The sequence below is a fragment of the Melitaea cinxia genome, chromosome 8 (assembly GCF_905220565.1).
Source record: "Melitaea cinxia chromosome 8, ilMelCinx1.1, whole genome shotgun sequence".
Classification (NCBI taxonomy): domain Eukaryota; kingdom Metazoa; phylum Arthropoda; class Insecta; order Lepidoptera; family Nymphalidae; genus Melitaea; species Melitaea cinxia.
In genome coordinates, this window is record NC_059401.1 from 1,690,848 (window position 1) to 1,716,346 (window position 25,499).

The 25,499-nt window shown below is 37.4% G+C and overlaps 1 protein-coding gene across 1 annotated transcript in view; it reads right to left on the reverse strand.

The window, feature by feature from the left end:
• Positions 1 to 3,339: 3,339 nt before the first annotated feature.
• Positions 3,340 to 25,499, reverse strand: part of LOC123655634 (neutral ceramidase) — a 46,026-nt gene continuing 23,866 nt past the window's right edge. The window contains exons 3-14 of the mRNA XM_045591396.1: positions 17,640 to 17,789; positions 17,146 to 17,322; positions 16,387 to 16,514; positions 15,253 to 15,454; positions 14,608 to 14,817; positions 11,201 to 11,320; positions 10,834 to 11,037; positions 7,730 to 7,945; positions 7,235 to 7,330; positions 5,607 to 5,774; positions 4,509 to 4,630; positions 3,340 to 4,020 (exon numbers count right to left, since the gene is read on the reverse strand). Of these exons, the coding sequence (XP_045447352.1) occupies positions 3,843 to 4,020; positions 4,509 to 4,630; positions 5,607 to 5,774; positions 7,235 to 7,330; positions 7,730 to 7,945; positions 10,834 to 11,037; positions 11,201 to 11,320; positions 14,608 to 14,817; positions 15,253 to 15,454; positions 16,387 to 16,514; positions 17,146 to 17,322; positions 17,640 to 17,789 (1,971 nt within the window). The 3' untranslated portion in view covers positions 3,340 to 3,842. The remainder of the gene's footprint in view (positions 4,021 to 4,508; positions 4,631 to 5,606; positions 5,775 to 7,234; positions 7,331 to 7,729; positions 7,946 to 10,833; positions 11,038 to 11,200; positions 11,321 to 14,607; positions 14,818 to 15,252; positions 15,455 to 16,386; positions 16,515 to 17,145; positions 17,323 to 17,639; positions 17,790 to 25,499) is intronic.

The following is a 25,499-nucleotide window of genomic DNA, read 5'->3' on the forward strand; positions in this document are numbered from 1 at the left end:
TAAGTTACACTGATCAATAGAACGATATTTTTGCTAGTATTACGGCTTCAGTGATGTATATACTTGGTGTACTTATGCATATTATGACGATACTCTTTCAACTTTTTGAATCATTGGCTCTTAAAAAACGGTGACTCTTAGGAAAAAAAGTATTTAGACATTTTTTATAGATAATTTTCTGATCTACAATTTTTATCTGAGCTAATTTTATGACAAATCTTACCGTTTTGCTGAAAATAGCGAAAAACCCGTTTTTGTGACCTTTGACCCCGAATAAATTTTTTTGCACGTGCCGGATCAATGAGGACTTTCACATTTCCTTTATAATGGTGTATTGAACCAACCTACCAATATTCAGCCAAATCGGAATTTTTGTATCCTTGGATGTCTAAATTGATCGGACTATTATTATTTCATAAATATCGATAAAATAAAAATTATTTATCAAATAATTAGTTAATCTTATCGGAAAAATTTAATCCCATTTACCTATTATGATGCTACATCACAATAGCACGTTTTTTTCTGTATGTAATATATAAATCTTCTTGTATGTAATTATAATGTATATATGTATTTATATGTATGTATGCATGTACGTGGGTATATATGTATATATGTCAGTATGTATGTATTTAAGTATCTATTTATGTATGTATGTATGTATATGTTTAATTATTTGAATATTTATAATAAATTTGTTGTAACTTGTACACCTATGCTGACGCTAGACCATTTCCTTTGCCCTAAGGTTGCCTGGAAGAGATCGCTTTTTAGCGATAAGGCCGCCCTTTGTACCTAATGAATATATTGTCAATATTTTTTCTCTCTTTGATATGTATCATTTCTGTTTTTGGTGTACAATAAAGTGTATTATTATTATTAATGTTGCCGCAACGTTCACAGCACTATGTAGTGGCTGTTGTGCTAGCGGTAGCGGGTTCGATCCCCAAACATGGCAAACATTTGTATTGCCCACACAGATGTTTGACGTTGTCTGGGTGTCCTTGTAGGTCTTTCCACCATGCCTCGGAGAGCACGTTAAGCCGTCGGTCCCGATTGTTAACATGTATACCTGATAGCGATCGTTGCTCAAAGTAGGGAATATATCCGCCAACCCGCATTGGAGCAGCGTGGTAGATTAAGCTCTGATGCTTCTCCTACATGGGGAAAGAGGCCTATGCTCATTAGTGGGATATTACAGGCTGAAGCGTATATTTACACCGATTTATATCTAGCTAGCGCCCACAACTTCGTCTGCCTTGTTTATTCTGTGTACAAAACAACTTCGTTCCGCTTACTTTACATTTTTTATAAATTCTACATCGTTTTAACCGACTTAAAAAAGGAGGAGGTGCAGCGTGGTGACTATGGACAACACACATGAGTTCACACCAATTTTGGCGTGAACTTGTAGAGGCCTATGTCTAGCAGTGAACTGTGATAGGCTGGTGTGTGTGTGTGTGTGTGTTCGTGTGTATGTGTGTGTGTTCGTGTGTATGTGTGTATATGAAATATCTAGCTCAAAATCTATAAAAAAAAATCTGGTGTAGTACGTTAACCTTGCAAAAATTCACAGCCAAACAAATCAACTCTCCAACAGAGTTGTGTCATTGAGTAAGGCAACCAAGACACTTGAGGATGCGCTGTGTTAACAGCAAAAGACTTGGTATTGAAGGTGTCCATATGCAACGCTTACCATCAGACAGTGGTATTAAAAATATCACTAATATCACATATTAATTTTATTATAGCTTTTTAAAAGCTATTTTCAACCGACTCCACAAATAAGTGCTATATTATATACTTCTGTAATATATTCAATCCTAATAAGTAAGACACTTTTAATCGTTTTAACCGACTTCAAAAAAGGAGGAGGTTACTCAATTCGACGGTATATATACATATATTTTTTTTATCTATGCTCGGGGATAACATCGCTTGTGAACAGATTTTGATAATTCTTTTTTTGTTGGAAAGGAGATATCCCAAGGGTGGTACCATGATAAGGAAACCAGGATCTAATGATGGAATCCCAGAGAAATTGAGGAGGACCCTCGAAAATCGTAGCGACGACTAGTGCGTTTGTTAATTTTTTTCATTTACTTACGTTGTATTACTTGTCGTTGTAATTGAAGTCGTTTTTTTTTTGTTTGCGAGCAAACAATTATCCCATCGTATAATTAACAAATTGTTTTTGACTCTTTAGATAAGAAAAGGGGAATTAAACTCAAAGATAAAATAAAACAAAACGATTTGATAATGATATAATTTTTACATTATAATTAAGGCAAGTATCTTCAAAATATTTGACACCCAGCTAATTAAAAAATAACAGGCGCATATGAAGATAATGCGAAAATTAATGCTATATAAATTCATACCTATATCATACATACATATTACTTAGTAAAAAAATAGTCAAGCAAGTGCCGAGGCTCTAAATTTGCAAAATATGGAGCTAGGTCACTGGTTACACGGTTACTAAAGTTTTACCACTTTCTGTGGGTCTCCGATTGTGAATGTCATTATACTTTGGAAACAAAGGTCCGTACGAAAAGGAGATTGATTCTTTCGGACTACAATGCATTTTTGCAACAGAGTCCAGTTCCTGAATGTAACCCCTCAGAGAGCTTTTGCCATCACCCACGTTCCTATTCTTGTTGATTCTTCTGGCATCAGTCAGGATGTTGGGAAGAGACCGGATGGGTTGACGTGGATTCCTTGGGTAAGGAGAGAATCATAAGTGCTTAAACCGCTACAGTAATTGCTGAAATGACTAAACGGCACAAATACACACTTCTTTTAAATATATCTTCGTGTCGTTTGCAGTAAAAAAACTTAGACTTTGGGAAAAGGTCAGAAGCAGAGAAAAAATTCGAAAAGGACCTATTTTATAGTCTACAAAATCGAAGATGATTAAAACAACAAAATTAAACGGAGAAGTACTGCTAGCTAGCCTGGCAACATTTTACGCAGACGTTATTTAAATCAAAAATAAATATAATTTTTTCAATATTTCATTAAAAATAAAAAATATATATATTAATAAACATAATCATAAATCTTTCTTTTATTTTTTATTGTTAATAGGTTCGACGAGTGATAAATTTAATAATTTTAACCATGTAACAATAATAAAAATACATTATTATTGACTATCACAAAATAATTTTAAAGTAAATAATTGCCACTCGGCAAATATAATCATTCTTACATACTATGGCAACATTCAAGAAATGATTGTTTTGTTAGAACGATTTATGCGATGACAATGTCTCGTAAACAGAGATCACTAAATATAATAAATATTTTAATTTTATAAATAAAAATACATAATCATTTTGACCGATATCTTTGACTGTTAAAAAAAAAATTGCAATAGATTTTTAATGAAACTGATGGGATTATTTGGATTAATTTCAAAAAGAGAGCAATTTTTGGTATCGTTACTATTACAAAACTGTTTTAACTCTCAGTTTTTTTTTACATTATTTACTTTACATACAGCTAGCGGATAATATTAACGCTAAGATGTTTGCCAACAACAGTACACAGCTTAATAGACTAGTTACATCAATAAAATTGTAATAATTTAGTTCATTCGGACAAAATATAAGCTATGATTAATGAGAATCAGTTATATTGCGTATTGTGTAAAGCAGAGGACTGCTTTAAGATTGTCAGTAAATTGCTTCAAGCCAAATTTTTCCAGTTACTTTAGTGCTTATATTTCGTCCAAAAAAAAAATTTAAAAACACATAACCGGGCAAGTCGACTAACTATCTTTGGAAATTACTAATTGACTCTATTTACAAAATATATACAATTTTTACACCTAATTATGTGACTTCGAAGGGATCAGTGAACCCGTGGTAGGGGTAAATCCCCCCCAGAATGTACTTGTAGTTGCCGTAGTGGTGTAGTCGATATGTACCGGGTGGTGTCCCTTCTGGAATTTCCCATTCGATGACAGCGTGACTTGTGCCCAAGATTTTTGAGTTACGGAGCCATGTGAACCTGAAAAGTTTCCAAAGTTATGATGACAAAAACAAAAGTGGAAGATAAGAGATTCTTCTTCTTTCAGTTCTTTATTTCAGAGACAGATTGTCAAATAACATTGTGGACTAAATGTGATATATTTAATATAAGATTCTTGATGACAAGTCACAAATCTTATACTCTTATAGTCTAAATCATTTGTTCCTTCAATCGATGTCACTAGAACCGAATTATTCTAGGATTCTTTCCCAAATAATTTTCAAAGTTTTGAACGTCTGCAACACCAGAAACATCGCAAGCGCGTTGCCGACCCAATCCCCAATCCCCCAGGAGCTCTGGTCACCTTACTCACCAACAGCAACACAATACTGCTTGAAAACAGTATTATTTAGCTGTGATCCTCTGTAAGGTCGAGGTACTTCCCCAGTCGGAATTCTCCAGATTTTGAGTAGCAAATTTCCTACTGTGCCCTACCTCAGTTATATATAGTATATTATATATGTAACCTGGTCTCCCAATCGGCGTCTGTAGCAACAACTGTCCAGGAATCGTCGGAGGCGGACTCTTGTCGCTCTACAGTCGCGAACCAGCGCCCGTGTCGCACACTGTTGCGAGGGTGGCCGGACACCTGATCAGACACGCCGTAGTAAATAAATAAATAAATAAATAAATAAATAAATAAATAAATAAATAAATAAATAATATCATTAACACACACACAATGGTCTGTTACTAAGCTTCAGCTTGTAATATCCCACCACTGGGTATTTGCCTTTTTCCCCATGTAGGAGAAGAATCAGACCTTAATCCACCACGCTGCTCCAAAACGGGTTGGCGGATATAATCCCTGTTATGAGTAACGATCGCTATTAGGTGTACATGATAACAACCGGGACTTACCGCTTAACGTGCTATCCGAGGCACGGTGGGGAGATCCACAAGGACTAACAAACAGACCGGAGTCTGTTCCAAAGATAAGCTTAATGCTTATGTTATATCTCCCACTGATATAGATATACTTTTTTAATAAATATACAATATTAAAAATGGGTAGGTGGCTTTTGGTTTGTGAAAGAAATGGCTAATTAGCCATAGATAAGTCCGCCCATATACTTCAAAATATATAACTATCTTTAAGCTTTGTTTGTAATGTATTTGTGGTGTACAATAAAGTATATGTATTACGCATAGAAAATATGGTCATTTCAGACTGCGTCAACGGGCTAGTCAAGACATTTATTTAGTATTAGATCGCTTTTAACAATATTGACGCCCATATCAAATTAACTCAATATTTCATCCCAATAAACTGTTGATTTTTCAATGTTCCTAGACATTATAATTACTCAAAGATCCTGAGGGATCACGTACAGAATCATCCATTTGAAGAAACGCAGTAAAGAGTCGAATATTATTATATTTTAATATTTTGAAAGTTTACAATGTTAAGCTCCGTACAAGAAATGGCACATTTGAACATACTAAAATGTGCTTGAATGTGCTTGTACGGACATTACACAATTGGATGTATGAAATCAAAGTAATAAACAAACATGTGGACGAGTACAAAATATTGGTGTAGGTGTAAACTAAAGTATACTAACGAAAGTAGCAGTAACAACGTCATTGTAGCTGTACGACTTTTGCGGTTGCTTCACACAGTCACCGAACTCGTGTCCCCAGGGCGCGGAGTCCCACAACACCGGCGGCACGAGGGTTATGAGCTGATCGCTGAAATCCGGCGGTGCAGGACCAGGGTCCAGTTCACCACCCTAAAGAGAAAATGGTTATTTGTGACCTTTGCATTTTCTTAAACATAGATATTTGATAACTTGTTGATTGTTTGGGCAACTGACTGTTGCGCTAGCAGTCGATAATTCGAACTTGTACATAAAGGTTGCTTGTTACCGAAGCCACTTATAAAGAAATACTGCTAGAATGAGGCCGTAATTCATCGTACACTATTAATTTTATTTATAAGAATAAATTAATTAACAGACAATTTCTGTAATATGCGACGAGTTTAAGCTTGAATGAAGAAAGTTAAGATTAGTAAATAACATTACAAAAAATATACACAAAAACGTCACATAAAGGCGAATTTATATTTATTTAGCTGACGTGCCGGCGGTGTGTGACCGCCTTAATTATATATTAAATTGAAAATTTCGTACCACTTTCACTTTTATAAGAAAACTGGGTTCTATGCAAATTAATTGTTGTTTTAGATCTCCACGATATAAGCCATTTGTATTATAATATGTAAGCAAACGCAATTAACGGTATCTGGTCATTTTTAATTATATTGAAAAAAGTAAGAACTTCTCTAGATCAACTGTCTGAAAATGGGTAAGGTCCGCTAGACAACAATTTCTGATACAGTTTATTACAAAAAATTCTGGCAAAAGCATTGTAAAACGCATACGACGTTTGGTAACGTTATGTTATATTATTTATATTACTATGGTGGAAAGCAAAAGTGAGCGGTTACCATGGCTCACGAACGCCTGCAACACCAGAACCTCCTTTCGAGCAACATAACGCACCACATAACTCTGACCACCTTACTCACCACAGGAACACAATACTGCATGAGAGCAATGTTATTTAGCTATAATCTCTTGTAACATTGAATCACTTCCTCAATCGGCCAGCACCAGACTATATTCTGGCTTATAAGCCAGATCTACTCTGCTGTCTTATCAGTCATCAGTTCAGTCTATCGCAGTCCACTGCTGGACATAGGCCTCCCCAAGTTCGGGCCAGACATCCTGATTTTCTGCTATCCTCATCCAGCTTCCAGTGGCAATCTTACGTAGATCGTCAGACCAGTGGGCCGGAGGACGTCCCACACTGCGTTTGCCAAGACGCGGTCTCCACTCCATCTCCGATAAAATATATAACATATTTTTTTTATGACACTAGGTCGGCAAACAAGCGTACGGCTCACCTGATGGTAAGCGATTACCGTAGCTTATAGACGCCTGCAACACCAGAAGCATCGCAAGCGCGTTGCCGACCCAATCCCCAATCCCCCCAGGAGCTCTGGTCACCTTACTCACCAACGGGAACACAATACTGCTGAGAACAGTATTATTTAGCTGTGATCATCTGTAAGGTCGAGGTACTACCCCAGTCGGGCTGCTCCATATTTTGAGCAGGAAATTCCTGCTGTGCCCTACCTCAGTTAAAAGAAGATATATAGAAGTAATGTGAAATAGCAAGGCCTCACCGTCACCAGCGCGCCGGCCAACTCGTGATACTTGTGCAGATACACGTTCAGAGTGTTCGGGCCGAAGATCGTGGACGCCGCTTCGTAGCGTTGTGCCTACACACGTACACATACTTGTACATATTTACATACGTACGTGCGTGCGTACGTACATACATTCATGGTTTTCCTTCTAATTTTTTTTTAATTATTTTAAATATATGATAGTTATAAGATTTTAAATTAATATGGTTATTTTACCCGCCTGCCCAGCGTGGTGACTATGGGCAAAACAATTGAGTTCACGTTATTTTTGGCGTAAACTTGTGGAGGCCTATGTCCAGCAGTGGACTGTATAGGCTGTAATGATGATGATAATGATGATGGTTATTTTTATTACTAAGATAATTTAAAACGGGACCTGTATCATCTTTTTTGTAATTTATAAAGTTTAAGATATCCATCGTACCTGATATTGTAATTTATAAACTTTAAAATACAAAATTTCATCCTTACCTGATACTCTTCTGGGGTGGTGATATAGTCAGAGTAAATGTTGGATAATCCAGCGATAACCACCCTCTTGGCACCCGAAGCCTTCATAACTACGCGTCGGAGACGTCTTCCTGACATGGTCGTGAATTCACCAGGCACTGCCGCTATGAACAGGCCCCCTATACGAGCCACGGAGCATGATACTATACGTGGTTGCCATTCGTAGGGGAATTTGGCCTGGAATGAGAGAATTTTAGCTTTAGTGTGGATTATATGGACAAGTGGACAATACTGAATTAGGTTGTCGAAGATTTCGGCTTGAGAATCCAATAGGGATTAAATTATTATATTTTTGATTTATTACACATTTAATGCAATTTATCGTACAGGTGTGCAGACACGAGTTTTAAAAAAAACACGACCTAAAGTGTGATTGAATACTTTAAAAGTTTTCTCAAATATAAATTAAAATTGAAAGAATATATTTTACATTGCCAGCAAAGCCAGGAAAATTTTGTGCACGATGTAAGTGTAATTTGATTTTTGTTGTACTGTACATTATTAAGGCTTATTAAATTGTGATTGATCCGATCGGTACTACATGGCGGACTCGTATATAAATTGCTTTGTAGTTTGTACTGATTGAGATATCTCGAGTCAGTGAGTTGACGCGATTTACAAGATGGCCGTTACGATTATTTATTTTAAGCCGATAACTACGTGTCAATCCCTATCATTGAACGTTTCGTTTCATGCCTGTAATTTTAGGTTATTATTTTATTTTTTATTTTATTTTTTTCTGTATCTTTTTCATTTTTTTTTTTAACGTAAAAACGCATATTTAAATACAATTTCAATCTAATCAAGTATTATTGTTTGCTTTGGAAATTAATTGGTGATTTTTAAAAAAACGTATATTTATCCGATTTGTTGAAATTTTTCTGTATTCCGATTTTGTATGGTATGTGGTGTTGGTGCGACCGTGTTGTCACCTGACGGCTCAAGCGGAAGATCGGCGCTGACAGCTCTGCCAGCATATGCCGAGCTTGAGACCGGGTTTGCGATATCCTTATTGTTTATTTTAATTGTTTAGCTTAATGGATATGTAATATTGATTTGTGTGGATGTTGCAAATAAAAAAGTATTATTATTATTATTATTATTATTATTATTATTATTATTATTATTATTATTAAAAGAAAAGGGAAGCCCAAAAATCTCGTCTAACATTTTAAAATGAAATTATCAGTTCTCAAAACTAGTTGAGGATTGATATAATGAGGTTTTTTATATTAGATTAGGTCAGAATTATTTATAGTTTTTATACCTTAAACGCGATGGGATTTAGAGAAAAACAACCAGTCTTGATCAAGTGAATAACACTCTAAGTGAGTTTGTTACTCAGAACTCCTCGGGCTCTGTCCGAGGGAGGGGGTTAGGTAAGAGTAAAGAGCAGAATAAGAATGACTCACTCAGTCCGTTAACAGAACAGGTTTGGGTGTCTGACAATGTTCATCCTAATAAAATGGCATTGTGATGAAGTCATTTATGGTACCACATAGCAAAATTGTTCGAGGTTCTTCATTCTGGAGATAAAGAGAAGAGTAGAGAGAGAGAGAGAGTGCTACCGACCCGGCCCGTAGCCAGCAGGATGGGCTTGGGCGCGTGGCAGGCGACGTCCTGCGGCGCGGGCGCGGCGATGAAGTCCCGCACGGCGTCCCACAGCGGGTTGGTGCCCGTCGTGCCCTGCGTGAAGTCGAAGGCGCCGGGCCCGTCCGTCGTGCCCGCCGCGAAGATAAAGAGAAGAGTAGAGAGAGAGAGAGAGAGAGAGAGAGTGCTACCGACCCGGCCCGTAGCCAGCAGGATGGGCTTGGGCGCGTGGCAGGCGACGTCCTGCGGCGCGGGCGCGGCGATGAAGTCCCGCACGGCGTCCCACAGCGGGTTGGTGCCCGTCGTGCCCTGCGTGAAGTCGAAGGCGCCGGGCCCGTCCGTCGTGCCCGCCGCGAAGATAAAGAGAAGAGTAGAGAGAGAGAGAGAGAGAGAGAGAGAGTGCTACCGACCCGGCCCGTAGCCAGCAGGATGGGCTTGGGCGCGTGGCAGGCGACGTCCTGCGGCGCGGGCGCGGCGATGAAGTCCCGCACGGCGTCCCACAGCGGGTTGGTGCCCGTCGTGCCCTGCGTGAAGTCGAAGGCGCCGGGCCCGTCCGTCGTGCCCGCCGCGAAGATAAAGAGAAGAGTAGAGAGAGAGAGAGAGAGAGAGAGAGTGCTACCGACCCGGCCCGTAGCCAGCAGGATGGGCTTGGGCGCGTGGCAGGCGACGTCCTGCGGCGCGGGCGCGGCGATGAAGTCCCGCACGGCGTCCCACAGCGGGTTGGTGCCCGTCGTGCCCTGCGTGAAGTCGAAGGCGCCGGGCCCGTCCGTCGTGCCCGCCGCGAAGATAAAGAGAAGAGTAGAGAGAGAGAGAGAGAGAGAGAGAGTGCTACCGACCCGGCCCGTAGCCAGCAGGATGGGCTTGGGCGCGTGGCAGGCGACGTCCTGCGGCGCGGGCGCGGCGATGAAGTCCCGCACGGCGTCCCACAGCGGGTTGGTGCCCGTCGTGCCCTGCGTGAAGTCGAAGGCGCCGGGCCCGTCCGTCGTGCCCGCCGCGAAGATAAAGAGAAGAGTAGAGAGAGAGAGAGAGAGAGAGAGAGTGCTACCGACCCGGCCCGTAGCCAGCAGGATGGGCTTGGGCGCGTGGCAGGCGACGTCCTGCGGCGCGGGCGCGGCGATGAAGTCCCGCACGGCGTCCCACAGCGGGTTGGTGCCCGTCGTGCCCTGCGTGAAGTCGAAGGCGCCGGGCCCGTCCGTCGTGCCCGCCGCGAAGATAAAGAGAAGAGTAGAGAGAGAGAGAGAGAGAGAGAGAGTGCTACCGACCCGGCCCGTAGCCAGCAGGATGGGCTTGGGCGCGTGGCAGGCGACGTCCTGCGGCGCGGGCGCGGCGATGAAGTCCCGCACGGCGTCCCACAGCGGGTTGGTGCCCGTCGTGCCCTGCGTGAAGTCGAAGGCGCCGGGCCCGTCCGTCGTGCCCGCCGCGAAGATAAAGAGAAGAGTAGAGAGAGAGAGAGAGAGAGAGAGAGTGCTACCGACCCGGCCCGTAGCCAGCAGGATGGGCTTGGGCGCGTGGCAGGCGACGTCCTGCGGCGCGGGCGCGGCGATGAAGTCCCGCACGGCGTCCCACAGCGGGTTGGTGCCCGTCGTGCCCTGCGTGAAGTCGAAGGCGCCGGGCCCGTCCGTCGTGCCCGCCGCGAAGCTGTAGCCCATCGCCGGCACGCAGCCGCCCGCGGCCGCGCTCTGCGACGTACGTCAAAGCTTTAAAACTTCTCTTCAGACATTTCTGGAAAAGGTATTGAGAAGCGGCGAAAATTTGGTACCACCATCTTTTAAATTCTTACTAATTACTATTGCCCTATCTTACGCACTAATGTTAACAATCAACTGTCTATTTACTACATACTGTATTAAAAGTTTCGGTCACTGGATCGTACGGGGGCACTTCCTGCACTGGCATCTCGACGAACTGGTGTATGACTCCTACGGGACCGGTTAAATCTTCCCCCTTCTGGTTGAGGACTTTCTGAAACCACAACACGTTTTTATGTCAAAGACAATTACAAATATTGTGGTTTAAAATATTATTTAAAAGAATAAAGAAGAAATAAAATTAGTACAATTGTAGTTGAAAATGTTAAATTGTGTGTATACCCCATAATATAATCTATGATCTGTGCTATAATTATCTATGATTGTACTTGTCGGCGATACGCCAGAGTTTCCTCGTTCAGAGTCCATTAAAGTGAAAAAACACACTAAGATTTTCTCGGTTTATTAACGCACAATTGCTCGTATAGAACATCATGATCTTTTCATAAATCAACTGCTTTTATAGTTTACAATCAAATACAACTCCTTTTAAAATTAACAAATAAAATATGTATGGGTTGTCTGGAAGAAATGGCTAATTAGCCATAAGTCCGCCCATTGTACTTCACTGTCTGTAACTATCTTTATGCTTTGTTTGTAATATATTTGTGGTGTACAATAAAGTGGTGTACAATAAAGTATAAAATAAATAAAATTAGATACTGTAAAATAATTCTTGAAATACATCTTAATATTTATAATAGATGTTTTAACGAATTTAAATAAGTAAAAATGATTTATATAATATAAAGGTTACTTAATTTAATCTGAACAAACATTAATGTGAACAAACATTAGTCAGTGTAAAGATGCGCCATCTTTGCAAGCAATGCAATGATGCAAGCAAGATTCGAAATGAAATAAAAAAAACTTATTGTATAAAATAATAAAATTTAGTACAAAATAATTATATTAATTATAATAGATATTAATTCGAATATTTACTTAGTAAATTGAGTATTTTAACAATAAATGAAACATCAAACGTCTTCAAAACGTTCAAATAGTCAAAACAGTGTCTATTAAATATCAGATCTCAATAAGTAACGGTTTTATGTTTACAAAGTAACTATTTAAATCTTATACATTTCAGATATTCCTATAATGTATTCGCTTTAACAATAAACTAAAATATAAATATCAATAGTTTCCAATTATTGCCGATAGTCGGCGATTTGCGCCCATATACTCTTCCTTGTCTTCTCTCTCTGAGTCTCTGCGACCCGACTGTAGCAAAGTGAACGTATAATATTTTTTTCGTACCACTTGCTCAAAAAAGTGACATTCTATGCCACAAAAAGCGAACATAACAATAGTCATTTTTAATCTGTTAAAAACAGGGAAAGAAAATTGTACTGAATTTCATTCATCCTCTAGGGGGAGAATGTGATTTAAATTTGGAATACTTACCGAAATTTATACTGAACTACATCTGTGTTTACACCATCGAGTTTGTATATAAAGCATTATACATCTTTTTGAAAAAGGAATACGCATTTATTATGCAGTTATGATTATTAAATAAAATTACGAAAACAGACGAGGCCGTTTGAGCTTGATGCCTTTGCTTTACCGACAAAAAAATACTAGTCTAGGAATTTGCCGCGTTTTTGTTTTCTACAAATACATAAATGTTAAGTTTATTTTAATTAATTTTTATAAATAAGTTAATGTTCTAAAAATACTTTACGATGTCAAATTAAAGCGACAGTGACAGTGAATTGTCGGACTCCATCAGTGCAAATGCTGCCAGGGAAATACTCAAATCAACTCATCAACAATAAATGTACCAAACAAAAATGTAACTCTCTCTATCAATAATAGGACCAATGTTTCAAATGTTAACTTTTACTTTTAATTGTCATTATTTTTAATAAACGCTTATATCATATTATTATTATTTTATTTATTTATTTTATTTAACAATTTATGTACACTAGGATAGCAAAAAGAAGTAGCTCTTATAAACAATACTGGTACAAAGGCACTACTTATCCCATGATCGAATCTCTTCCAGTAGTCCTGCTACAGGAAACTTATAAAACAGTTGCAATTAGCGTGTACAATCTAAACATGTAGATAATAAAAATATAATATAAATACATAATTATACAATATATACATGCACACATACATAATAATTTATACACACAATTATTGTGTTAATTTTTTTGCAAATGGTACGAAAAGTAGAGTATTTTCCTCGGTGATAAAGCTGTCTCAGTCTTGGGTGAACTTAAATCCCTCGCTACACTCAGGACTCGTCTTAAATCCCTCGCTTCGCTCGTGATTTCAGTTTTTAACACCCTCGCTACGCTCGGGGGTAAACCTCGAGTCCTTCGTTACGCTCGCGATTTAAATCGTCACCCGCGACAGAAGACACTGCTTTATCCCCTTGGTTAATAATCTACTATTATTAACGTAAGTTTATAATATAATAAATAATACGCAGTGAACGTGTTCTTATTTCATAGCTCAGTGTCAGTAATTCTTGATAACAACGTTTATTATAAAAATCTCAATAGAAGAATAACTCTCTCTCAAAAAATACTTAGAAAAATAATTGGCAGTTATAAAGACTGCCAATAAAGGTGAAAACTTAGAACCTTTAGTATTTTGATATGATATTTAAAAAATGTTTAGAATATCCTAATGTGTGGTAACACAAAATAAAATCGTACAAATTTTAGTATTAAAATTTGTTTATCGGTGACGAGATGTCACCATCCAACAAGCGCCTAACGCGCACAACACACGGCCGCTACGTGTGAGTCGTGTGTTGCGAACCCATAAGATTTTCCCTACCAAAAGTGCCAGACGTAGGTAAAGAGGTTTTCAATTCAAAAATTAATGCTACCACAGACCAAATGAGATTCAGTTTTCATCATTCATAAAAAAAAGAAGTCCTTAATCACATAAGTCAAATTAATATAATTTCAGAAGCTTTATGTATTTCATATTCTTTGATGTTTTTTAATAGACAGGGAGAAACCTTCCCGTACATTTTTAGACTTCAACTGATCTCCTATATATATATATATATATATATATATATATATATATATATATATATATATATATATATATATATATATATGATATAGCAAGACAGGAAGAAACCTTCCCATACAGTTTTAGACTTCAACTGATCTCCTATATATATATAATATAGTTTGTGCAGTCCTTGTGGGTCTCCCTACCGTGCCTCGGAGAACACGTTAAGCCATCGCTCCCGGTTGTTATCACGTACACCTGATAGCGATCGTTACTCATAGTAGGGAATATATCCGCCAACCCGCATTGGAGCAGCGTGGTGGATTAAGCTCTGAACCTTCTCCTACATGGGGAAAGAAGCCTATGCCCAGTAGTGGGATATTACAGGCTGAAGCGTAAAAAAACTGATCTAATAGTTATTTGCTCAAAATATGACAGTGACTTTACCATTGCAGTGTCGAACATCTTAGTAGCGATGATCTTGGTACTCTCGAACATGTCCCTCCCGGGGCCAGACGCGAAACATCGTTCTTTGGGCAAATTACATAACAGTTTTTCCTGGTCGCAAACTTTTCCAGAGAACTCGCACTTCGGACCTTTTGTGTTTGGGGAGACGTCGCCGAGATTGGTCGATGCGAAGGCACAAACTATTCGACCCTGAAACGTTAAAGATAATGTTAATATTTTGAATGAAATTTCTGAAATATCACACGAAAATGTTTCAAATTTATCCTGATTCTACCTTTACCGTTTCGTGCTTTTAAGTTTTTCTTTTGTTGTTTGTTTCCAAATCCACATTAGAGTCACAAAGTAATTACATGCAATTATCACCAAAAATTGCTATCTTTTTCCGACATAAAGAAAGAGGGTTATGCCCAGAAGTACAATGTTACAGGCTAAATCGATCGATCGATTGCCAAAAACTAATAAGAGATGAAAAATTGGACTAACCCAAAGATAAGTTTGCAATATAAAGTTATACATCAGAACTTTCTAGAATATCACATTTTAAAAAACCTATTAAAAAATCAACGAATTTTTAAAGAATTTTTGAAAAATGACAATATCAGTAAATGTAATATTCTTTCGTACCTTCCCCGGAAGAGTCTTGTTTCCATTCAACGCCTTCTCCATGAGAATGGACGCATAGCCAACATTATCTGATGAAATGAGACGGTTGGTGTTGTTCATACTAGTGGGGTGCACCGCGAACCAGTTGATCACGCCTATTATCTTATTCGAAGGAGACACGAACCTGACTTGTGCAAGGGTTTTGTCTACGTCGTATTTGTACCTGAAAGCAATAGTTTGACACCTTTACTTTTACCTTTACTTGTACTGTGTGGCTACGGTACTAAAGAATATAGCCACCCCCTCTCTTCCCGTGGGCGTCGTAAGAGGCGACTAAGGGATAACACAGTTCCGCTACCACCTTGGAACTTAAAAAGCCGACCGGTGGCGGGATAACCATCCAACTGCTGGCTTTGAAATACACAGGCCGAAGACGGGCAGCAGCGTCTTCGGTGCGACAAATCCAGTACTGCGGTCACCAACCCGCCTGCTCAGCGTGGTGACTATGAGCAAAACACACGAGTTCACGTTATTTTTGGCGTAAACTTGTGGAGGCCTATGTCCAGCAGTGGACTGTATAGGTTGTAATGATGATGAATAATATTTTGCTTTAGTAACAGACAAACAACGTTCAGCGGAGTGGGGTATAAAATATTTTTATATAGTATAAAAATGGCATACAAGTATACGTTTCGCCTGATGGTAAGCGAATATAATATCCTTTGGTTCCTGCAATACCAGATTACAAAAGTGTTGCCAAGCCTAGACACTGACCCTCAGATGGTCTGGTTACCCTACTCACCACCGGAACACAAACTATTTGAGAGCAATGTTATTTTGCTGCGTTCTTCTGTAAGGTTGACGTACTTCCTCAGTCAGGCTGCTCCGAATTTTCTAGCAACATATTTAATGTCATCCATATCTCAATAACGTTCTAAAATGCTTTATAAAATTGTGATGTGTGTGTGTGAATGAATGCTTTATAAAATTGTAAATTATATAATATGATTCAGTATTACATTGAATCCATCCTTATACAATTTCGAATTGCATGTCTTAAGGTCAGATAAAACACAGAAATGTAATTTTATAACCTTAATAGTTGTGCAATAAATCCGTACGAAAATGGCAATAAAATACATATTTTTAACATACTTGGCTCGTTCTTCGGGCGGGTTCCGTAGATAAGAGGAAGGTGATCTGTTGATGTTTGCATCTAAGAGTTCAGCTTCCCCGTATTCCATACGCGCTGGTGTGAGATTGTTGTGGGCTATAATTATGCTCTGAAACAAATGAGAAACATTTTTCGGAATAGCCTTTTACGGAACCATGTGTGGCGACATCTATCGCGCGAAATACTAACGACTACAAACTACGTAATTAGAGACGTAATTACTGACGTATGCTACATCGCGCTATCAGAGTTTTCAAAGTGATTAAGTATATATACAAGATCCCGACAACAGCCGTCGGGCCGGTAGCCCGCCAGACACAACACCCGTCTGGTTGGAGGATCCTCCCTTTTCCTCACACCCGCCAAACATGTTTAGTACGTTTACGTAGTTGTTACCCAATTCCGGTTTCGTATTTTCACTCTCTGTTATAAATTAAGATATGGAGTATTGTTAATTAATATTTAAATATTATAACTGTATTTATTTACAATAGAAAACAAACCAAACGTACAACGCATATAGAAATTATTTTATTCTATATTTATTTAATCGATGAATATGTAAAGTAGGTAAATGGTAAATAAATATTTTTCTTTTCATATTTTCGAACTAAAATCATCAGTATATAAAATCTTGAAAATATGATCAAGTCTATTCTTTCAAATTCGCGAAATAAATACAGTAACAAATTTGGGTTTATAACTTCATACCCAAAGTCATCAATTTCAAGATCACTTACTTTAAGTATACCTGTTATGTAGGCAACATAGGTCTCCTTCACGAAACCCAGTATCGGCAAGTCAAAGAGGAAGTCCAGCAGGAATCCTCCAGGAGTTGAATGCGTGTGAGTCCCGCTTAGTATGACGTTACCCTCATTGTAAAGATTTCCATAACGTTTCTGCAGACGTTTCAGAACCTGAAATTTACAGAATTTTTAGTTTTTTTTTTGAGTGCATAAATAACCTAATGTCATTTTAGTATAACTATTCAGTTAAATCCTTCATTATTTGGCTTTTCGGTTGAGTCAGTTTAGCATAGATGATTTCACCAATTTCGCGTAAAATGGAGTAGACATGATGGAGATTGATCGGTGCGCTTGAGATCTTAAGGAATATAACATCTTACCAAAAACTGCCATTTTTCTTGTTATTTTCTTTTGGTCTTCTGATATAAAAGATATTTTGGATCGTTTTGATTAAAACCTATCCCATTTATGCATTATATTAACCTTACCTCTTTCCTTACACCATTGCCCATCATAGCAGCGTCCACTGAGACAAAAACAACGCGAGTGGAATTGGCATTGTCTTCTAAAACGAACGCTCTCGCGAACTGCCGTAAATGTATACCGTGGCCTGTTTGTTCCAAGTTCGCATAACCCATCTGAAAACGGAAAAATGCTTATATAAATAAAACAATTTAGTTATTATTTAGAAACGAACTGCGAGGTCAATATTCACGTAAATTAATTACTACTCAAGTAAAACTATAATATAAAAAAATGGCTGGTTTAGACCATTCGACTGAATTAAAACTTACGAAATGTAACTCTCTTTCTCTCTTTCTATCATCACTAACCTATATCTCCCTCTCAACTTCTGTTCGCCTCGCCCGATCACACTTTTCGCAATGCTCACGCATTCACCAGCTTACTCCCTAAGTCAAGAAGCGTGCTTAAATAAGTTTTAAATCAATGATACCTACATATATGTAGGAATACAATAACTTCGTTGAGCACTTCTTTGTCTATAAATATTACGTCACTATTCGACTATTGCCTATACTTCGATTAGTGACGCATTTCCAAATTTAAAACGATAAGTAATATAAAAAAAAAAAAACTACATTCGATTTCGTTTGTAACCGTCCAGTACGTTAGTTAGCAATATGCAATTATCAAAACTACAACGCATTAATTTTTTATAATCTATACATAATAGTTCGCTTGTTTTATTGAAATATTTCTGCCGTTCACTTGGTGAACTCTAAAAGCCAGTCTTTTCCTTGAACAACTTAGTAAACGAGCATAAAAGCGTTTCTCAAGGCGTTCGGACGTTGACACAAAATATTGCATTTATATGAATATGACGATTCTTGTGTTGCTTCACACTAAGCAAGGCAATAAAACAATGTGGATGAAATTTTATTCGTGTTGACAAAAATGAACAAGATTCTTTTGCAATTGTTTTGTATTTGTAGTAGCATTATTTCAATCCTGTCTTTCTTAGCGTGACACCTATATGTACAGGGACTATAACTTTCCTACATATATACCTATAATTATGTAGGTAATTGAATTAATTATTTCTCAATAAAAAAAAAATCTAAGACAACTAATTGGCTCATGCGTTTGCATTAATATACACAAAAAAAAAAAACTTTTTCTTTACTTTATTAATACAAATAAATAATTAAAAAAAATCCTACGACGAATAACCTAAAAAATGAAAAACAAGTTCTAAAATAATTAACTACACAAACATTACAAATATTCCATTCGATACTTTCATAAACTACATATATTTTAATGTATTAATAATATAAGTACCTATATACTTCAAATATTTAGCAGTGGAATGCAATAGGCTGAACTATTGAATTAATCTATAATATATATAAAAGCGAAAGGTCACTCACTCATCACGAAATCTCCGAAACTATAACACCTACAAACTTGAAATTTGGCAAGTAGGTTCCTTATAAGACGTAAGCATCCGCTACGAACGGATTTTACGAAACTCGCCCCTTAAGGGGGTAAAACGGGGGGTGGAAGTTTGTATGAAAGTCCTATGTTTTTGAAGTTAGAGACTTGAAATTTAAAATGTAAGCTCTATAGATGGTGAAAAGGTGTCCAAATAACATATCTTTAGAAATCAACCCCCTTTTGGGGTTAAAACGGGGGATGGTACGCTGACTCACTCATCGCGAAATCTCCGAAACTATAATAGCTACAAACTTGAAATTTAGCAGGTAGGCTCCTTATAGGTTGTAGACATTCGATAAGAACGGATTTCACGAAACTCGACCCCTAAGGGGGTAAAACGGGGGTTGGAAGTTTGTGTGAAAGTCCCATGGTTTTGAAGTAAGAGACTTCAAATTTAAAATGTATGCCTTATAGATGATGAGAAGGTGTCCAAATAATGTGTCTTTAGAAATCAACTCCCTTTTGGGGTTAAAACGGGGGATGGTAGGTTTACTCGCTCATCACGAAATCTCCGAAACTATAACACCTACAAACTTGAAATTTGGCAGATAGGCTCCTTTTAGGGCTTAAACATTCGCTAAGAATTAGTTTTACGAAATTCGACCTCTAAGGGGGTAAAACGGGGGTTGGAAGTTTGTATGAAAGTCCTATGTTTTTGAAGTAAGAGACTTGAAATTTAAAATGTACTTTCTTTAGATAGTGAGAAGGTGGCCAAATAATGTATCTTTAGAAATCAACTCCTTTTTGGGGTTAAAACGGGGAATGGTAAGTTGACTCCCTCATTACAAAATCTTCGAAACTATAACAGCTACAAACTTGAAATTTGGCAAGTAGGTTCCTTATAGGGCGTAAATATTCGCTAAGAGTTGATTTTATGAAACTCGACCCTTAAAGGTTTAAAACGGGGGTCGGAAGTTTGAATGAAAGTCTTATGTTTTAGAAGTAAGAGACTTGAAATTTAAAATATATGCTCTATAGATGGTGAGGAGGTGTCCAAATAATGCATCGTAATCTATATATATAAAAGAGAAAGGTCAGTGACTCACTCATCACGAGAACTCAAAAACCGCTGGATGGTCTATCCATCCAGGTTGGACAAAGATAAAGTTTGGCAGGGATGTAGATTATAGTTAGCAGACGTCCGCTAAGAACGGATTTTACGATATTCCATCGCTAAGGGGGTTTAATTTTGGTTGATAGTTTGTATGAAACATATACAGCCTGAAAATAAAACCAAAAATGTGGTGTATGAGGTGAGATGTGGTGAGAGGTTTTATAAAAATAACTATTAAATTATACTAAATTGTGCCTTTTAAAAAGTTACTCAGTTTGATAAGCATTTCAAGTGACTGAAATAAAAAAATAATTTGCGTTAAACATCTTAATAGTAATACATATCTTCATAACCACGAGGACGTAATCGCGGGCAACAGTTAGTGTATTATAAGTCCCCAAAAGTGTATGTGATCGATTCGCTCAAAATTTACTGAACGGATTTTCATGCGGTTTCAACATTGTAGAGAGGGCTCCACCATTGGCAAGAGGAAGGTTTACGGAACGGCTAAGCCGATTTTGATGAGAGTTTCACTGGGAGTTTGCCGGCAAAACTTTGTGACACACTAATTTCAACGCGGGCGAAGCCGCGGGCACAGCTAGTTGATACATAAATTTACTATAGGCGGAACACTCAGAATACAGAAACTGTATTCTGAGGCGGAACATTAACAAATCCTAAGTAAACTACTATCAATGCAGTAGTAGCATGTTTTTGCGGTTATTACCACAAGCTTAACGGAGGTAAAACCACGTGGTGGGTCTAGTATTATTTACATAACAGAAGAACTTTATTATTTACATTTTTATTAGATCTATAATAAACAAATTTTCAAAAACTTATCAATAACCTCAATAACGCATAAATAATATTAATTGACAGCTCTATACATAACGGCAAAATCATAAAAAGCTCTATACATAAAGGCTCAAAACCTGACACAATATTAAAGGTTGCAAAATGATAAAAATCATTTCAGGGAAAGGCAAAATCTATTGTCATTAAACAATGTAACAAAAATGTTCTATTTTTAAACACTAATTAAAAACATTACTAAATTCGTTCACAATCAAAACTTAGAAATATACCTAATAATATATTCTCAGCAATCATAAAAAAATAAGTTAATAATTCATAAAAGAAAAGAGCAAAAATCTAACAACACAAAAATATTACGCAACAAAAGACACAAAAATATATATAATATTTTTTATGAATAGCTCATATAAATTTTCTAACAAACGAAAGTTACCGAACGGTAACGAGTAGCGTAAACGATCCTAACCTTCACAACCGGTCAACCGTGAACGATGGGTTACGTTGAATTATCGATAAACAACGCAAAATTACACAAAGTTTCTAAATGATTAACTACATGTACATGGTGTTATGTTATAGATGTCATAATACTGTTACTGAATAAAAATTATCCTAATTGATTGATTGGCTTAATCCTATGTCAGGTAGAATGAAGAATACACGAACGAGATTGATCGGTGTGATTAAGATAACAGTCTCCCTCAACCTAAAACAACAGAAACATGTTCCTATTGCACGCCTCTAAGGAGGATGTGTTTTACTCTCACAAAATGAAAAATACGAGAAGTGCTTTCACTTAAACCTCTATATTTTTTATAACATTGCATTATTGAGAATACACGTCAAACTATAAAACAAATATCGTTTGAAGTCATTTTTTAATAAGATATATATTCGGAGTTACACACGCTAGAGGTTTTCACGCTTTCAGTGGTTCTCGGACGGGATCTCTCGGTGCCGAGTGTCGTAAAGGCCATGCTTGACAGCGAAAGATCGTGGCAGGCGACGGTCTCCTTCTGCGAAGAGGTAATGACGCAGAAGGAGACCACGGAGCGGGCCAGAGAGGAAGACACCTCTGCTGGCCCACTCCGGCGCAGAAGTATGGGGGCAAGGAGGAGACGGTTTGCCCACCTCCTCCCCCCCTCGTAATAGTGAGGTTGCCAGGTATCCATGATGGATTTTCCCCACGTAAAAAAAGGTAGACTATAGTAGGTTTTGTTGTTTTCCCTTAAAAACACCGCACACAAAGTATCGTGAAAAAGAAATCGTTCAAGTTAACAAAGATTGTCATTAAATAAAAACTCCCGAGCCAAACTAAATAAATTTTTTATGGGACCAAATGGCAACTATTCCGCATCGAACAAAAAATAATCCCGTAAATCGAATAAGAAATCTTGGCGTAATCGGTGTACATACATATAAAAAAATAGCCGAATTGAGAACCTCCTCCTTTTTGACGTCAGTTAAAAATTAGCCCTATTACAGTTTTAATATAATTTAAATATCACTTTTATCTGTACCTTAGAAGGTAATGACATAAAAAAAGCCGTATAAATGCAGAAATACATATCATAGGGAATAAGTTTTAACGCGACAAGAACCAGTTCTGAGAGAAACCCTTGAAAGTAGATCTGTTTTGACTAACTTGTTTATTTATTAGTAGAAAACATATATTACGTAGTTATGCTTACAGTGGCAACAATATTGGCCCGTGTTTGGATAATCACTTGAACCAATTTCCTTCAGATATAGGTTTCCTTCAGGTGTATTGGTCCAAATAGTTAATTGGACTAATAACAACTTGGACCAACATTCTGTTATTGGTAATTCACTGAGAATTCAATGAAATATATTGACCCAATCGCTTGGAACGATATATTTCTTTAGGTTCTCAGCAAACTCCATTTTTATCGTGTTTTACGTGGGTAACTCAAATCATCCCTTGTCATTGGAAGCAAAATTCTAATCTTATTTGATCAAAGCATGCACTTGTCTTCGGTTATCGCCCTTGTATTAAATTAAATAACCTGTATAAATAAAAAATAATAATTACCGAAATGCAAGTATATACCCGCACGACTTCCGGGCGACTGTACCAAATTGTAAATGCTAGCTTCTGTGATAGTTTTCGTCAGGACCATTTTTTAAATTTATTGTATTTGTATAAAGATAAAATTAAATCGATATATTTACAAAAAATATGGTACGAAATACGCTGGATAAGCTAGTATTTTATATATATTTTTGAAGTTATACTTTTGGCGCGTAAATAATGACGCGGAAAAATGATGACTAATTTTTTACGATGCGCGCGCACACCGTTACAAAAAGCCAACACCCTGAAGTTGCTAGTCAACGAAGAAGTTAGCAATTTGAAGTTAGCTAGCCAATTAAGTTTAACTTCTTACGTGCGTACACACTCTTTATTTTTATTTTTTTGGAAGCCAATTCGACCTTCTGTAATGTTAGCATCTATTACCACACAAAATGTAGTCATAATGATACTCTACTTTGTACGTACTTGTACTCAAGTTATTACTAATGAACTAATGGGTAATGTTTGTTTTGACAACTTGTGTTCTACTTAGTTAATCGAGCGCAACGGCGTAGTCACCTTTAGAATCTGTATCACCAGTTACTGACAAAGATATCTGATGTATAGTGGTAACTAACAGATAAATGAGAGATATGTGTATTATTTCTTTTATCATTCATTTTTCTACTTATGTTATGCTCAGATAAAATAGGTTCTATTCACAAACTGTGAAACCAAAAAAATTATTGGTTGAAGTGAAACAGAAATTTTCAATTGATTCATTAATTCTGTAACATCTCACTGCTGGGCATAAATCATTTAAATAAAACCTTTAAATAGGACGCGATTAAAACAGAATAAGGTGTTTATAAAACCAATCTTCCGCTGAAGAATAAATTCCATGGCTTTTAGGACATTCGCCGAAACAAAGAGTGTTTATAGAAGCCATTCAAGTTTGAAACAATAGTTACATTCGATAGTGTGCATAGACAATGTGGCATTATGCGTTTCGACATCATGACCGTCAACTCCAGTGACCCGCGTGGGCGCTCAAACGTATAACTTACCTTTCTTAACCGACTTTATAAAGAGGAGTATCGTACTATCGCTGATTTCAATGCTATTTACAACAGACTTCAAAAAAGGAGGTGGTTCTCAATTCGACTGTTATACACTAGCTATGCCCGCGACTTCATCCGCGTGGAATTTAACAAAAAAGTTATTGTTTCGTTCGCAAAGTTATAAAATAAATACATTTGTAAAATAAAAGGAGCCTAAGTCTCTGCTGCCAGCGAAATTCCCGTTTAAATCGATCCAACCGTGACACACACACACAGACACAGACACTGACACTGACACAGACACAGACAGACAGAATTGAAGTAATTTTGTTTTCGTTTCAGAGCAAACGCAATTATTTCCTAAGAAAAACAGCTTATGCCTTCAAAAGCGTTTAAGTGACACAGTTAACGCTAGGTTCCTACTGGATTCGAAACGTAGATTCTCTTGAGAAAAACCATCAAGAAAATCTAAACTCTTCTAAGAATGTTATTAATCCAGCATCTTTGTAATTTACACAATCTTGAACCAAATAACTTTTGACCATTAAAGACTTTGTAAGATAAATTTTAAATATTCTAACAGCAATTGTAAAATCGTTTATGGAAATTTAATGTGTTCAAATACCTTGCCCTAAAAAGGAATAATTTACTCCTTGTCGTAAATTGCAATAACAGTTTTATTATTCCTTCTCGAGATAAAATAATGTTTAGTGCTATTTTTTATCATAATTATCAATATTTTATACATATAACATTATTATAAACATGTCTGACGCAATTATAAATCTGCCCATCTTAATAAAAAGTTAAAATTCCGAAAGGAGAGTTCAACAACAGCCATCCGCGGCATTTACGGTCCAAGGCTGCCAAATCGGCTGTATTTTTATTTGTTTTACTTGGTATCTTTTTAATGTGTATTAATTTAGATTTTTTTTTATGTCACTAGGTCGGCAAGCAAGCGTACGGCTCACCTGATGGTAAGCGATTACCCGTAGCTTATAGACGCCTGCAACACCAGAAGCATCGCAAGCGCGTTGCCGACCCAATCCCCAATCCCCCAGAAGCACTGGTAACCTTACAACAAGAACACAATACTGCTTGAAAACAGTATTATTTTGCTGTGATCTTCTGTAAGGTCGAGGTACTACCCCAGTCGGGCTCTTCCATATTTTGAGCAGGAAATTCCTGCTGTGCCCTACCTCAGTTATAATGATCCTATGATATAGATGATCCTTCTTTGATTTTCCTTCTTTAATTATTTAAAATTAATGGCTTTCACTAATGCCAAGATAGCACATGATTTCGCCAATACCTTCCTAAATAAATTCTAGTTCAGAATGAATCGTTTTTGAATATAGGAACTAGGTATACTCATAATTTTAATATCGGTAGCGTTACACCACAGTACAGGTCATAACAT